We start from the raw sequence: 15,134 nt of genomic DNA, 5'->3' as shown, positions 1-15,134 counted from the left end.
TTGTCGAGTTCCAACACTGAACTTGGACGCCGGCAGCGAGCTCCCCGCGACCAACAGGGACGATTTGTCACGGGATTCACAGCTTAAATCGCTCGAAAAAAACTTCCAACTCCATCACTTTAAAAAAATTCCATGATGGAATCAAAAGCTTGTATGCTAACAAATTCCCCCATGATCCTAGGATTCGAAACCTCATTTACTTTAAAATTTTTAGTGATATATATATATATATATATTATGGATCTTTCTTATTTGTTTTCTACCATTTCAGCGCTATCCAGTTATCGAACAATTGGAAGCAACTGGCCAGAGATCAGTGACTTACCTCTTTGAACCTGGTTTTGGCAATGTTATCACTTTTATGATACGTCACTTTGATGTATCTCCATGGACTGACCCGAAACTGGCCGATCTTTGTCGTGACATTAGCTACGATTTTTGTTTTCGAGTGGAGGTTTATGGAAAAGACTTGGGTTTGTACATACATGCACTTAAAGCTGTGTGAAATAAGGAAGATATATATACTCCCTCTAATCAATAGTAAACACGGCATTTCATCGCAATCTGCTGGAAGAGAAATGTACTCCCTGGCCTAATTCCATTAAGTAAAAAGTTGACATGACACTCGTTGAAACTTGTGAAAACTCTACTTTCGTACCTTTTTTGACTAGATATGTTTTTGCTTATGCAAGCACAACGGCGATAGTAACAAAATGTCGAAAACTAAAATTGTCTAAGTAAAGCAAAACAACAATGTCACTCGTGCATCAAACGTTTTGGTACATTTTGTTTCCGTTACTGTACGACTTCGACGTAACTCTCGAAGGTAGACGTATTCAAAGAATGAGGCATAAACACATTACTACGTTTCTTTTATTTGTTTGTTTGTTTGTTTATTCTGTTTTTGCTTTCACTCTCTTAACTTGCACACGCTACCTAAAAGGGTTATTCGACCGCATTTGACAAATATTGAACACTTTTCCCCAAACTGTGTTTCGCGCATTGTTTATGTCCTTCTAAAAGTTATTGCTGTCCTTTACTTTTCAGAATGTAAAGCGCCTCTTGGGGTGGAGCGGAGCAATATTCATCCGCATGGTGCAGTTCAAGATGACCAAATGACTGCAACATCATTTGATATAATGCATCCTGCACACTATGGTCGACGTGATGATTATCTAGGATGGTGTCCTAGTTCAGCCATCATGGAAGACCCAGTAGCTGCCAAATCACAGTACCTTCAAATAGACTTCATCAAAGTCAAAAGAATCACGGCTATCTTAACCCAGGGATTATTCTGGCTTAACAGTTCTGTGACGACGAAATACTATCTCTACTATGCAGTTGATCTTAGTGCATTCCATATTTTACGTCATGGACCAAAAAAAATGGTAAGAGACATTAAAATCTTTTCTTTTTGCAGTGTTCTTCTGACTTAGTTTATACTTTAATGCATTGAACTCTTTCTAAGTCGGACACCACAGCCAGGATAGTGTCAGGACTTTGAAAGAGATTGCATGACACACTCCAAGAGAAGGTTGACATGGATAATTATTTACATAAATTTCAACAAAGTTGAAATATATGTTGCAGTTGATTTTTTATTTCAGGTAATTTTTATTCTTCCCTTGTTTCAAATTCATTAGCATACTTACGATACCCAAAAACAATCTAAAACAGCCTCTAAATTTAGTTTTAAGGCTCATTTATTACGGACAGGAGATAAGGGACACTAGGACACTTGGTCCCGGTTCTTACGGTGTCGTTTTTAGAGCCTATCTCCGCAACATTTACTTGTTTGACCTTTACATAGAGCGATTTTCGTATGGCCTTGAAATGAAAACGCGCGAACGAAACATAAACAACAAACAAACTGAAATAGAGTGATTTGATTGGTTTATCGAACAGATACAAACGCTCGTGGCTTTTGGTTTGTTAAGCAAACGCTCAGGTCGAAAAACGTCATGTCCGAGAACTTTCTAGAAATCAACTGATACTTCGGTTTGATGTCATGCTGCAACACGATTGGCCAATCGAACAATGCCTTCTCTTTATTAGGGTTTCTTTGGCGGGAAAGCGAAGAGTCCATGTTTTGTTTTTTTCACCCATTGGTTGATAACTTAAAAACAAAATAACGAACACTTACCGAAATCGTTTTTGTAGGTCATACGCTAACCCTTTCATAAACTCTTCTATGTTTTGACCAGCTGTTACAGGGATATGTTGGCAATTCTGAAGATCACACCATCTGGTTTGATCCTGCAATTAACGCCCGCTACGTGCGTTTAAATCCACAAGACTGGTTCAACAAACCCTGTTTACGAGTGGAAGCGTTTGGATGTGATGCACTGGGTAAGTGCAGAAGACGGCAACCAAAAGAAATTATCACCCATTGGTAGCACGCACATTCTCCACACTGTGACTATTGCACTGATAACGTGATAGTTTTAACAATTTTTTCAGACGCGCTTCTCATCCGTTCACCATTTTGTTGAATACCGAGTACTCAAAAACTGCTAGGTTGGCACTACGTTGTCTTGTATGACGTCAACGATGGTATTTTTGCATTATACAGTCACTGAAATCTTATTGACTGACGTCGGTGATGGTATAATTGGTCAGCGCCAGATGGTTAAGAAGACAACAACCTGGGAACCAAAGCCGACCAGAAACGGAGAAATACTCTGAATGAATACAAATATATAATATTCTAAACAAGACAAAAATAAGTCAACTTATATTTCTTTTAAACCGTTTCTAGAAACGATCTTCCACGTATACATAATTAAAAATTAATATTTTAGTTATTTATAACATAAAACAGACGAAATTAGTACACCTACCTGAACGATAGAGTAAGGTCAAAATAAGTAAGCAATTGTATACTGAAGAAACGTAATTTTGTTTATAGATTGTTTTCTTGATATGTATTATCATTTTCAATGTTAGAAGATTTTCGAGGTAGCCCTTGGCTGTTTTATATTCTGACATCAAACGAACCTAATGCTTTCACTATGCAGAATGTTACTCCCCCCTTGGGATGGAACATGGCATCATACAGGACTTTCAGATTTCCGCATCAAGATATACAGCTGCAGACTACAAAAACTGGGGCAGATTAAACAGCGTTGGATGGTGTGTAGATAATGATCGTTTACAATCCGCTTTTCCAGGAAAGGTACTGGATTACTATTTGCAGATTGACTTCCTGGAACCACATTTGATCTACGGAGTAGCTACCCAAGGAAAGCAGCCACAAAACCCAGACGATCCAAATGAAAGACCAGAAGCTGTCACCTCATTCTATTTAAAGTACAGTTTTATGGGGAATGAGTGGTTTAGGTACCACACGGTATGAATCCTTTACTTTTGGTATCTTTAAAGAAAAAAGACGGTTAATTGTACTTAAAGGTGTGGGCGTAGTTCTGAATCTATTTTACTTCTTGTTCCTTTTTAATCTAATAACAGTTATTGAGAGGTGAATATTATGGCAATTCAGTGGTTCAATTCTGGCTGGACCCTCCTCTGATGACAAGACTAATTCGCTTTAATCCACAATCATCCTGGTCTTCATCGCACATGTGCATGAGGGTCGAGGTTTATGGTTGCCCCGAAAAAGGTAAGGATGTCACCTTGAGAATCTGAATGATCTTCCAATAAGCTGCCTATGTCATATTTAATCATTCATAACTTTGTTCACATTGGTTTTTTTTTCTCAGTCCCTTTTAATCCTTTGTGGACGCGTGGAGTCGCCTTCCAGTCGTTCCATATGGAAGGATGCAGATTATGCCTTTTAGTGAACCCATTTGGCTTTCAGTTTTCAGTTTCGCACAGAGTAGTACTGTGCCCTTTATTCACCTCGACGCTTGATGAAATGTGTTTGAATGGGTTAAGTCCCGCTTAGATGATAATGTCACGATTAATGATAAATGTCAGTCTTTGATGCCAGTGCGCATGTGACAAATTTGCCCTTACGATTTGACATTTAGGTCTCATGGAAGTTGTATTTTGGTTATGTTACAAGAAGACAAGATAGTACTGGAGATGCTTTTCGTGCTATTTCAGCTTGTTTACCTATTTACCTAATATTTTATTTTGTGCTTTTTAAACAGATGTAAGAAATCTTGAAAAATACCATGCTATTGGTATGGAGAGTTTTGGGATCAGTGATTCACAGCTTTCCTCATCCTCACAAGCAAATAATTCACACTCTGCCACATCTTCACGTCTGAATCATCACATTGAGGGTGGAGCATGGATTCCAGAAAAATCCGATGGTTTACAGTACCTTCAGATCGACTTAGAATGGGTGATGATCCTGACTGGAATAGCAACTCAAGGGCATCCGAAGCAGCAGTATCGCACTTTAACCTACAAACTGAAGCATTCAATCAGCGGGGATCAGGCTTTCACTGACTATCCCCTGGTACGTATATAAATACACTATTTATGTACTCTTTTTCTCGTAATTCATTACATTTACCCTGTATAATTTACAACCTTCGCCATTAGTCATTTGTCTTCTTTAGAAATATCAGAGAGGTTGTTATCATTTCCAAGAGAGGATTGTGCATGACAGGGGAAGTCCAGTCCCCCAGCTGTCCCTCGTCCCTGCTCACCAATACAATTGTCAGGGCACGGGCATTGTCATCACCGGGGTATAGTAAATGACGCCGTATAGCTAAGGAACACATTTTGAGAAAAAGAATCATTTAATTGTTTCAGTTATACTCTTTAGGAATTTGATGGAAACGTTGTGGAAGGGTCAACAGTTTATGAATCTCTTACCTTTCTGAGATGCCGTTTTGTGAGGATATTTCCCCAACAATGGTCAGGAAAAGCAGCACTAAGAGTAGAACTTTATGGATATGACGCCGGTAAAAAGACTGCATCTTAATTAAAACCTTTTTTAAGAAAAATAGAGAAATTTTTGACAGTACCACAATAGACCATATTCTCAAAGTTAGCTTTGTCAGTGTTCCAGCCAGAAAATTCTGCTGCTTGAGGGCCAAAGTGGCCCCTACAACCCATATTTTGGGGGCCAGATATTTCAAGAGAGGGCCAATGTACCAGTATCTTTCTAATATGCAAAAGAGAAAAAACAGTTGGAAAGTTAAGGAAATGAAAATGGCAGTTTATTTGAAGCACAGATAGGGCATCCCTTTTTATACACAATAGAGAAAATTATCTTCGGTAATAAAGCAAACAGTACAATCAGAATGTAAGCAATAAAAATAGTAAGTAATTTTTTTCAGCTCATTTTCCACTTGACCATCAAGATCTGCTTCCATTTGCTTCTTCTGAACTGCTTCGCCTCCAACCACTTTTTCGTGACTTATTGAGAAAAAATTTCTGATAGACCTCGAAGATGAGTTTGTCAGGTTTATCCTTTTTTTAGACGCCATGACCCATGAGCTTCTGCGATATTGCGTACAAAGGTACGGAGTCATTGTTCTTTAGATTAAAAATTCTGTTCAATTGAAAAATTATTGAGGCAATTAAAAAGGGAAAGGACCATAACGGCCCTTGAATGCTTTTGGTGGGGGCCATCTCTCGATCTTTTGCCGGATTCACGCAATGGCGCACTCTGGCTGGAACACTGCTTTATGCATGTATAGTTGAAGTTAGAGTGGTTTTCGTTTGCGTGTCGTAAAGCCAAAACCAAAGTAATTACTCTGGCCAATCACATAGGACACAGACAATACATTGAACCAATCAAAACTCGAAGTAATTACATGTGGCTGACGCAAAGCGCGGGAAAATGCATGCGAGCGCGTCACAATTGGCTTTGGTTTTACTTCTGATTGGATGAAAAGGTGGCGCGAATCTTTTAAGCCAATCGCATCGTGTAGAAAGTGCAAAACCAATTACTTTTCGACACTCAAATGAAAACCGCTCTAAAACATTAAGCAACAGAGAGGATGACAACAATAAACAAACTTGAACAACGACGGTGGCGACGGCAACAACAACGGCCAAGAGAATCAGTAGATTTATATTAGAGCGGTTTTCATTTGAGTGTCGAAAAGTAATTGGTTTTGCACTTTCTACAGGATGCGATTGGCTTAAAAGATTCGCGCCACCTTTTCATCCAATCAGAAGTAAAACCAAAGCCAATTGTGACGCGCTCGCATGCATTTTCCCGCGCTTTGCGTCAGCCACATGTAATTACTTCGAGTTTTGATTGGTTCAATGTATTGTCTGTGTCCTATGTGATTGGCCAGAGTAATTACTTTGGTTTTGGTTTTACGACACTCAAACGAAAACCACTCTAGCAGAACAGCAACTTTGTAAGTACATCACGCTTTTTTGTACATTTATTTGCGTCTTTGCACGACTGAGATATGAAACTTCCTAATTTATGGAGCTGGTGAACACAACGCAAAAATGTTCTTCTTCTTTTTCTTAATTTAGATACGGTCCTTTCGGATTCAACCCCCGAAAATTCGCCAACATTTGAGTTCAGTTTTTAACTGACGTTTTCGATTTGTTGTCATCCAGAAATTTTGCTACCATGGCAACGTGACATAATGACTTGTTCTCTCTATTATTACCCTGGGTACCAGAGATTTGTTCTCGCGTGTGACGAGGAGCTTCGTCGGTCGCAGGCCGACACGTCTTCGGCCTTCGGCCGAAGACACGACCGAAACCGGAAGCCGCGCATGAAAAGTCTCTGGCACCCAGGGTACTCTATTATTGGATTTGGCTTTCGAATGATCTGCATCTTCAGATCATGCAACAAGTAATCCAGTTATTGTTTAATCGATGTTATGCTGCCTGTTCTTAGGATAATTCAGGATATAAAGGGACGATCAGTGTTCGGATAATCATTTAGCAGATATTCTTCTAGAAGTTACCATCCGTCGGGTTTTATTTTTGCTGTCTTGCAGTGTTTTTAGGCTGTACTTCGGCTATTTCTTCTTTGGAAAACGTGTGAAAGTTTCCACCGTTTTCTTCATCCTTCTTAAATAGCTGAGCTATCGCAACTTCGTTTTCAGGGCTTCTCGGTTGCTGTCACTTCTGTACTTTTGAGGTCATTATATATATAGTAGGTAGGCATGTACACGATACCAGCTTAAGTGTTCTGTTACAACGTTTTTTCTAAGCCTGCTATTGGAAGATAGGACGTTATTCACTATCAGCCGGACCTACCGTGTACAAAGCTTCATCCAATGCAAATCTTAGTCTTCCAGGATACAGTCATCTCCTTTCAGGGCTTGGAACTGGAGCATGGTGTGCTGAAATACAAGATCTAAACCAATATCTTCAGGTGCAGTATAGGATGACAACTGACCAATCAAAATGTTAGGTGTTTTCTCGCTCACCAGCATGGCGTGCTAAGATACAGGATCTAGACCAATATATTAGGTGCAGTATAGGATAGCTAGCAACTGATCAATCAAAAGGTTAAGTGTTTTAATGGCGCGCTAAGATACAGGATCTAGGCCAATATCTTCAGGTGTGATAAAATATTAGCAATATAGGTTAGCTACTGACCAATCAAAAGAAGAGGTGTTTCCTCGCTCACCAGCATGGTGTTCTGAGATGCGGGATCTAAATCATTATCTTCAGGTGTGATAAAACCGGCATTAATTAGCAGTATAGGATAGCTACTGACCATTCATTGAAAAAGGTGTTCCCTCGGCCACTAGTTCTATTTTGTCCAAAGGTTACGGAACGGATTTAGCTAGTCAAGTTGACACAAGCTTCTAAAAGCAAAGTGGTGGAATTCAAAATAAATCTGTAATAAGGTGTTGAATATTCCTGCCAGGTTGATCTGAGAGAGGAAGTTGTCGTTACTGGAGTGGCAACGCAGGGACAGAAGTATTTTGACAACTGGGTTTTGAATTTTACGCTGGCTTACAGTGAAGATAGGCGTTCATGGAAAGACTACAATGGAGCGGGGTATGATTCCAGACAGGTATGGATTTATTATCGCCGTAAAAGGTAGAAAACAAAGGAAATATACTTTTTTTGTTTTTCCTAGTCGTTTTTTTTAAAACAACTGTAGCTTATTAGGTTTACTTCAAGTCTTTTAACTTGCCGTGTACTTCGCACTCACGCGCGAGTTTAAAGACACGCACAAAGGCGGCGGGGGGGGGGGGAGGGGGCGGTAATTTTAGCAACAGAGCAGCAATCATGGCTGGCTTAAGTCAGGTTATAACAGATAGACAAATCATCATAGCATGTTACATACTACGGCACTCTTGAAGATTTCCTCTCAGATTGCTCAAGTTATAAATCGACAACAACAACTCTGTATATAAGTACCAAAACACTAGGAAATTACTCTTGCTATCTGAGACCTTAACAATGATTGCAACGCTTGCATTACCATGTACTTGTTTCCCAGGTATTTTCAGGTAACCGAGACAGGGATACAGTTGTTCTTCACTTTCTCTCACTACCTTTTGTAACACGGTATTTGCGCTTTCATCCGCAAAGCTGGAATAACAAGATTTGCATGAGAGTAGAAATTTATGGTTGCGCACCAGGTACATTTTATACAAATTTCCTTTAATGATGTTTCTTCACCTAGTCAAAAGCGTCTTCTCTAGCTCGGTAGGTTTTTTTTTAATCGGAGTAATGTTTCCAAGGTTCTCGTTGCTTAGTTTAAGCTAAACAAATCTGGAGAAAACCAAAACAATATAGCAGTAAGAACAAAGAAACGTGGAGGGAGGGTGTTTCTTCAAGTCCGAACAAGATCGTCTTGAGGATGAAAAATAACTTAATCCGGTTTAAGTTGATTTCTTCAAAAGCTTATTAATTAGGGCTACTTTTTTAAAACTACAAATTATCAAAATAAAGTCATATGGTAAAGGTCATTTGAACCACATTTTTTTAGAGTTTGTCTCTTACTCTTCTTTTATCGATTAATCTTAGTTTAGTTGGCCTTTTTCAGGAAGAATCGGTGATTCAGACACAATTTTAGTGTGCATCTTCTTTATTTTCAGCTCTATCGGGTTGTGCCGATTGTAGTTCTCGTGCTAGTTGCCTTACTCTCGTGGATAATGAGCCTCCACTATGTATTTGTAATCCTGGGTACATTGGAGATGGCAAAACTTGCCAAGGTAAATGACTTGTGTTGGGAAGAATTGTTTAACTGACATGTTTTAGAGCATAGAAAATGTCGAAATTTTTCTCTAGGGTCTCTTGGATCCCGATGACGTCACAGCAAAAACTCAGACGCTGTAAACAACTGAATGAGCGTTAGGAATAGTGTTTATAAACACTTCTGTTGCAATGATTTTACTCTGTCAATGTTCCTGGAAAGGTGGCGAAAGTGGTTCGCTTCTTCCTCGAGTTATATATTAAGGCAATAAGCATGCGTCATTGGAGAGGGTTATGCTTTATCTTATTTTATCACTTAAAATGGACATTAACAACCCAACAGAAAGATCGACATGAAATCAATGAAGTTTTAAAATTTTGGGCTCAGTGGCCTGTAAGTCTGCACAACACCCACTGATGGAGGACAGAAAGATAAAATGATCTGGACTGTCTTTCTAGTCAGCATTTTGGTGTAATGTGTGAATATCTGCGCTAATACACCTTGTGTCTGAATCACACAATTAGACCGAGATGAATGTTCAAGTCCAATCTATCCTTGTGACAAGAATTCAGATTGTGTAAACACGTTGGGAAGTTATACCTGTGAATGCAGATTTGGATATGCTGAAAAAAACTCCGTTTGCACAGGTAAGGCATTCATGCAACAATCGCTTTCAACAGTTTAACCGCTGAATGATCGTAGGAGTCACGTTTGTTAGTTCTAATTTTCTTTATGAGGGTGTACCGTTGAAATAAATTTGAAGTTGACCAGTGCGACACCAAATACGCGAAAAGACCCATATTAAAATTATCTTAATCACATCTAGTTATATATGTATACAAGTATTTTGTCTTTCTTGTTCTTTTTGCGTTTGTTTGTCGCTTCTGGCCGTTTTCCCACCCAACTTTTTAAACTTTATTTACAACGTCTACAAATATATGAGGATCACCCCTTGTAAGGGAATCCAAGACAGTCTTGGATTCTGGATTCCACGTCTTGGATTCGGGATTCCAGGTACTGGATTCTGGAATCTTTGTCAGTGGAACTTGGATTCTGGATTTCAATGGTTAGTAGGATTCCGGATTCCTTGAACTATATTCTGGATTCGAAAGCCCAGGACTGCGGATTCCACAGGAAAAAATTCGCTGGATTACGGATTCCACGACAAACATTTTCCATGGTCAGCTTATCAACGTTGATTTTTCTGAAATCTGGAAGATGGAGAACGGGCTTTTTTGTTGTACTTCTTCCCATCGAGCTCACTTTTAACGTTTGTGTTTAGCCTGAAATGTGCATAACTTCCTGTAGGTCATTTATCTTATCTTATCTTATCTATTTACTAATTCATTAAATCAAACGGCCTTCTATTCCCCTAGATATTGATGAATGCAGTAATCCAAAGCGTTGTCCATCTTACACTACATGCATAAACCAAGATGGAACATACAAATGCGATTGCGGCCAGAATGGTGTGCAATTCGATGAAACTAAACTCCCAGGACAAGCATGTGTTGGTAAAATCTTTTTTTCACTTCAATTCAAATAGAGACGCCACTAAACCTTAAGGTGTGTCCAATTTATACAGTAGATACAAACGACAAAAAATTCTCTCATGATACGACTTGTTCTTTTTGCAAATAACAGTTTTTACTAAAAACTACATCAATCATTGGATAATGCAATTCTAGAGCTCTGATTGGCTTAGCTGTCATCGTATATGAGCCATTATACCATGCTCTACAAATATGGTAACTGTGCGCGTCCGCTCAAGATTAAAAACAAGCTGAAAATCGGTTATTTTTACAAATAAAGTCGGGAAGAATTCTCGATATTTTGTGGGCGTTTTCAGTTATTCCTCTCGCGCCTGTTGGATATGAGATGATTATAGCCAACGAGGTACGTAACGCCGAGTTGGCTATCTACCATCTCAAATCCAACGCGCACTCGTGGCATAATTGTTAAATAGTCTCGGGTGCGGATAATTCACCCTTTTGCAGCCTACGATCAGAGTTGACATGGGAGCCATACAAAGACCTTCATTACCCACTGGGCAATAAAAATGCGAAAGGACGAATAAAGGTTGACCGCTATCATGTTCTACATTTAGGTTAACGGATCAGTTTCAACGTGTTTTGGCTAGATCATTTATTTTTTTAATTCATGTACTCCAAGTTAGTTGTGATTGGTTGACTTAAATTTTAGTCAAAAGGCGTTTATTGGTCGACTCGTTTTGATGAAGCAATCTGGTTGGCTCAGCAACTTTACATTCTCTTTGCCAAGTAATAGTGGAATAAATCATGGTCAATGTTTCTAGTCATAATGAAGATACTGAATATTTGACTTTTTCCCTTGGCTTTCAGACATAAATGAATGTTGGACAGGTCCTTTTCCGTGCCACCGTCTTGCAAGGTGTGAGAACACCCATGGGTCATACAAATGTTTCTGCCCTCAGGGATACACTGGCAATGGAAGAGTAACTTGTGTTGGTATGCCTGTGCTATGACTAAGACTCATTTCCAGAAGCCCTTTGTATTCGGCAATATTAAGACCAATCATTTTACAACTTAACATTTCCTCCTTAAATATTAAGCTGCCTGGAAATTTGTTCTCCTTAGCTTCTCTTAAATTTGGAAAATTCGCATGCAAATGATTATCACCCACGAAACACAGTGTTTGTAATTCGACGAAATCAGTCTCAGAATGATCTGTGGATTAAGAAACGAGGCGCCGGCATCCAAGTTCAGTCTTAAGGTCGTCGGAACTCGAGATGAGTCCAGATGTTGAATGAAACACTATGCGGAGTGTTTGTTATGGCTTCCCAAATATGGCAATTAAACAATAGCTAGCTCTGTATAACGAAATTTCCAAGTCGATTCACAGCTAACAAAGCACAAAAATTTAACAATAATTTTAAACATCACCACAACTACATAACAGAAAAAAAACTAGTGCACTTTATTGAGTGTCAATGTATTTAGCATGACAGTACTAATTGGGGACACTATTTTTACGTTTCCTTCTGGAGACGGGACCGCCATTTTAAGTGATCATCCCAGCCACGCAAAGGTATAGCCATTTGCAGGGCAAAAGCAGTACCTTAATTTCTCAGTCATTTTAAGACCCTGAGTGTTGGTCCGGTCACGGGAATCGAACCCGCCATCACCTGCTCTTCAGTCAAACGCTCTACCGACTCAGCTAATCCTTGTAATTTCAGATGTAAATGAGTGTAAAAAGGAACCCAGCCCGTGTTATCATGAAGAAAATACTTTTTGTGTAAACACGAAAGGATCATACCACTGTAAATGTAAAACTGGCTTTTCTCAAAAGGATAACAAGTGTGTCGGTGAGTGTGGTATTTTTTTCAAGTTTTTCCCTTTTGATTCCTTCCTGTGCCCGAACAAAAAGTTTATGGCTGGGGGATTTTATTTTTTCCTTAAAGTAAAGGAATGTCTGACCGGTTAGGGTTAGGTTGGCCATAATTACAAAAAGAGAGAACTTTTTTAATCAGTTAAAACTGAATCTTAAAACAGTAAAAATCACGGATAAAAAACGACGTTTCGACCGATCTTTGGTCACTTTCAAGTAAGTAAAAGAGTTAAAAGAATTAGCATATATATATGTGTAAGGTGTAAAAATATGTTAAGAACTACAAAACGTGTTTGAAAATCAGTGATAAAAGAGTGAAGTAAAGCATGCAGAAAAAAAAAACAATAGAATCTAATTAAAGGGCTATTTCAAAACTTTTGCACGAAGTGAGTCTGATTGTACATTGAGATGCACTAGAATTAGTTCCCTTCTTCAAAATGTTGATTGCACAGGTGACGAAGTCACCGGCATGGGAACGTTAAAAAATGGCAGCCAAGTCAGTACAATATATTTTTTCCACAGATCGAACACTTTCATTTCCTTTGGCGTTTTGTACAAGCTCTTCATTAGCCAGTCTAGCCTGATCACAACGCCACCACTGGTTTACCCATGGAATGACGTGTGAGAAACAATCGCAGAAATTCCATACCGAAGACCATCCCTACTCAGATCTCGGTAATGCTTCTGATTGGTCGTGACGCGTAGGAAATTTACTTCAACTGATAAGAAGCCCTGACACGTCATCCGGTATGGAAGTTCCTGCGCTCGTTTCTCATACGTCATTTCACGCTTGGCGGCGTTTGTAATTGCCGGCTGTTTTGTCAGGCTAGAGCTACTTATTATAGATGTATTTTCACAATGTAAAAATGATGATGGGAACCGCGCGCTTTTGGTATTACCTTCAGATGATGACGAATGCAGTAGTGGTTCAGTTGAATGTCAATTGCACAGTGACTGTGTCAACACTATTGGATCTTACATATGCAAGTGTAGACAAGGATTCTTTAGAAATGGACCATACTGTATTGGTAAGCCCTGCATGATTACCACCTTGGACTGTTCCACTCTATTCTCAGCCTTTGCATAATTTTACCTCTCGAGGTAAATGACAACGCAAGAAAGAGAAAAAACTATATATTCTTCAATGTAACTAATACTGCGTAAACTTCAGCAGTTTAGCAAACCAAATCAGTAACTTGTAAATGCTGTTCAATAGGATACTTTTTAAGAGTCAATAAGAGGAATGACGGACGTATGGAGTATTTGAAGAGGCAAGATCATGGTGTTGGTCAAGATTGAAGTCTTATAATCCAATACGTTTTTCCAACAAAACCCCTGCCCTATCTAGTAATACCATATATGACAAGCAACGGACATTAAAATCTTCAAAGAGTTTGTTTATTCTTCTTTCTTTTCAGATTTCAATGAATGTTATAGTGATCATGATAAGTGTGACGTCAATGCATTGTGCACTAACACCGCGGGCTCATACAAATGCTTCTGCAAAGAAGGTTATCATGAGAATGGAAACAGTTGTATAAAGTAAGATTATCATCAGTAACTTGAGGTGGATTTTTATTTTTTCCAAGAAAAAGTTTTACATAAGTGCTAACATCTAGCTTATCAGAGACAGTAAAGCCAATTCCTTTTTCTGTGCTGCAGAATCGCCAAATTAATTGCTGAGTAACCGCGCCTTTTATTATTTTGCAGGAAATTGCCAACAAATTGCCTAAAATAACGCGTTTTACCTCGCACTGTAACTTGTTGTTTATTTTTCTTTAATTTGCAACGAGAGATCAATTTCCGTTTTTCCCTGTGCAAGCGGCCAGCGTTTTTCCCTGCTAGCAGAGGAAGCTACGGTACGACAATAACGCGATATTACTGGCGTTATTTTTTAATTGCGTGCCAAAAATTGTACTTGCAATATAATGATTATAAATGTCTAGTCTTGATATTTACGAACAAAGTAATCCACAAATGAAATGTCATTTAGTTTCTTGTTGTTACTGTTTTTGTTTCATTAATATCATTGTCATTATCGTAATCATCATCATTACAATCATTATTATTTTTGGTCGTTGTTGCTGTTCTTTTTTTGTTAGAGACGGCGGATGATTTTAATTCACAGCAAGGAGATGCAAGGCTATAGATGAACTAGCGAGTGGACCAAAACAAAACGTCACCACCAAACTTTGCTTTCAAAGGCAAAGACGAATCGACAGAGCAGTGAAAGTTGACGGCAGCTTCGTCCGTTTAGACTTGGTCGTAGTTGTTTTAATGGTATGCACGGATAGTGAATGTATCCATTTGGAATGGGAAGACAATGACGTCACAAGCTACAGTTATGAGCACCAAAACAACGCAAATTCTATTCCTTACTGTATTAGTTATCCTTGTGTTGCTCGGTTAGTAGTTAATGAAGGATAGTGAAGGCGAAAGAAACGCAGCTATACTTCAACAATTCCATTGTTGTACTGACACCTTTCTCTTGTTTTTCATTAGCCTGCGTAGCAAGCGTTTCCTCGCGAGGTTCGTCTAGAAAGCTGAGGCAAGAGCAAAAAAAAGTATGAAAATGACGGGGGAGGCGGAGGGGAAAGAAGGAACCTCCCCCTCCCCCTTCAACCTTTTTTTTGCTTCCGCTCTACCTTTCGCGCAATAACTCGATTGGAAACGCTTGCTACGCAGGCTAGTTTTTCACGTCCTTGATACTACTTTCTGC

At 39.0% G+C, this 15,134-nt stretch overlaps 1 protein-coding gene across 1 annotated transcript; it reads left to right on the top strand.

Annotated features, from left to right (window-relative positions):
• The first annotated feature begins 1,514 nt into the window (after positions 1-1,514).
• LOC140923522 (uncharacterized) lies at positions 1,515-14,928 on the top strand. Its single transcript, XM_073373603.1, has 17 exons — positions 1,515-1,607; positions 2,205-2,349; positions 3,018-3,349; positions 3,466-3,616; positions 4,110-4,423; positions 4,736-4,874; positions 7,104-7,267; positions 7,769-7,918; positions 8,351-8,492; positions 8,952-9,068; positions 9,574-9,696; positions 10,426-10,563; positions 11,410-11,535; positions 12,264-12,392; positions 13,321-13,443; positions 13,834-13,957; positions 14,518-14,928. Exons 1-17 carry the CDS (start codon positions 1,515-1,517, stop codon positions 14,528-14,530), a joined length of 2,523 nt encoding a protein of 840 aa, XP_073229704.1. The 3' UTR covers positions 14,531-14,928.
• Positions 14,929-15,134: the final 206 nt, after the last annotated feature.

The sequence above is a fragment of the Porites lutea genome, chromosome 13, assembly GCF_958299795.1.
Source record: "Porites lutea chromosome 13, jaPorLute2.1, whole genome shotgun sequence".
Lineage (NCBI taxonomy): Eukaryota > Metazoa > Cnidaria > Anthozoa > Scleractinia > Poritidae > Porites > Porites lutea.
Note: the sequence above shows the minus strand (reverse complement) of the source record. Positions and strands in the feature narration are given on the sequence as shown.

What these genes read in the sequence shown, in the direction of transcription:
- LOC140923522 (XM_073373603.1), top strand. Translation starts at nt 1,515, where the DNA reads ATGACACACTCCAAGAGAAGGTTGACATGGATAATTATTTACATAAAT. An exon ending in CGGGGTATGATTCCAGACAG is followed by an intron (nt 7,919 to 8,350) that starts GTATGGATTTAT and finishes CTTGTTTCCCAG; the next exon opens with GTATTTTCAGGTAACCGAGA. An exon ending in TGGAAGAGTAACTTGTGTTG is followed by an intron (nt 11,536 to 12,263) that starts GTATGCCTGTGC and finishes TTGTAATTTCAG; the next exon opens with ATGTAAATGAGTGTAAAAAG.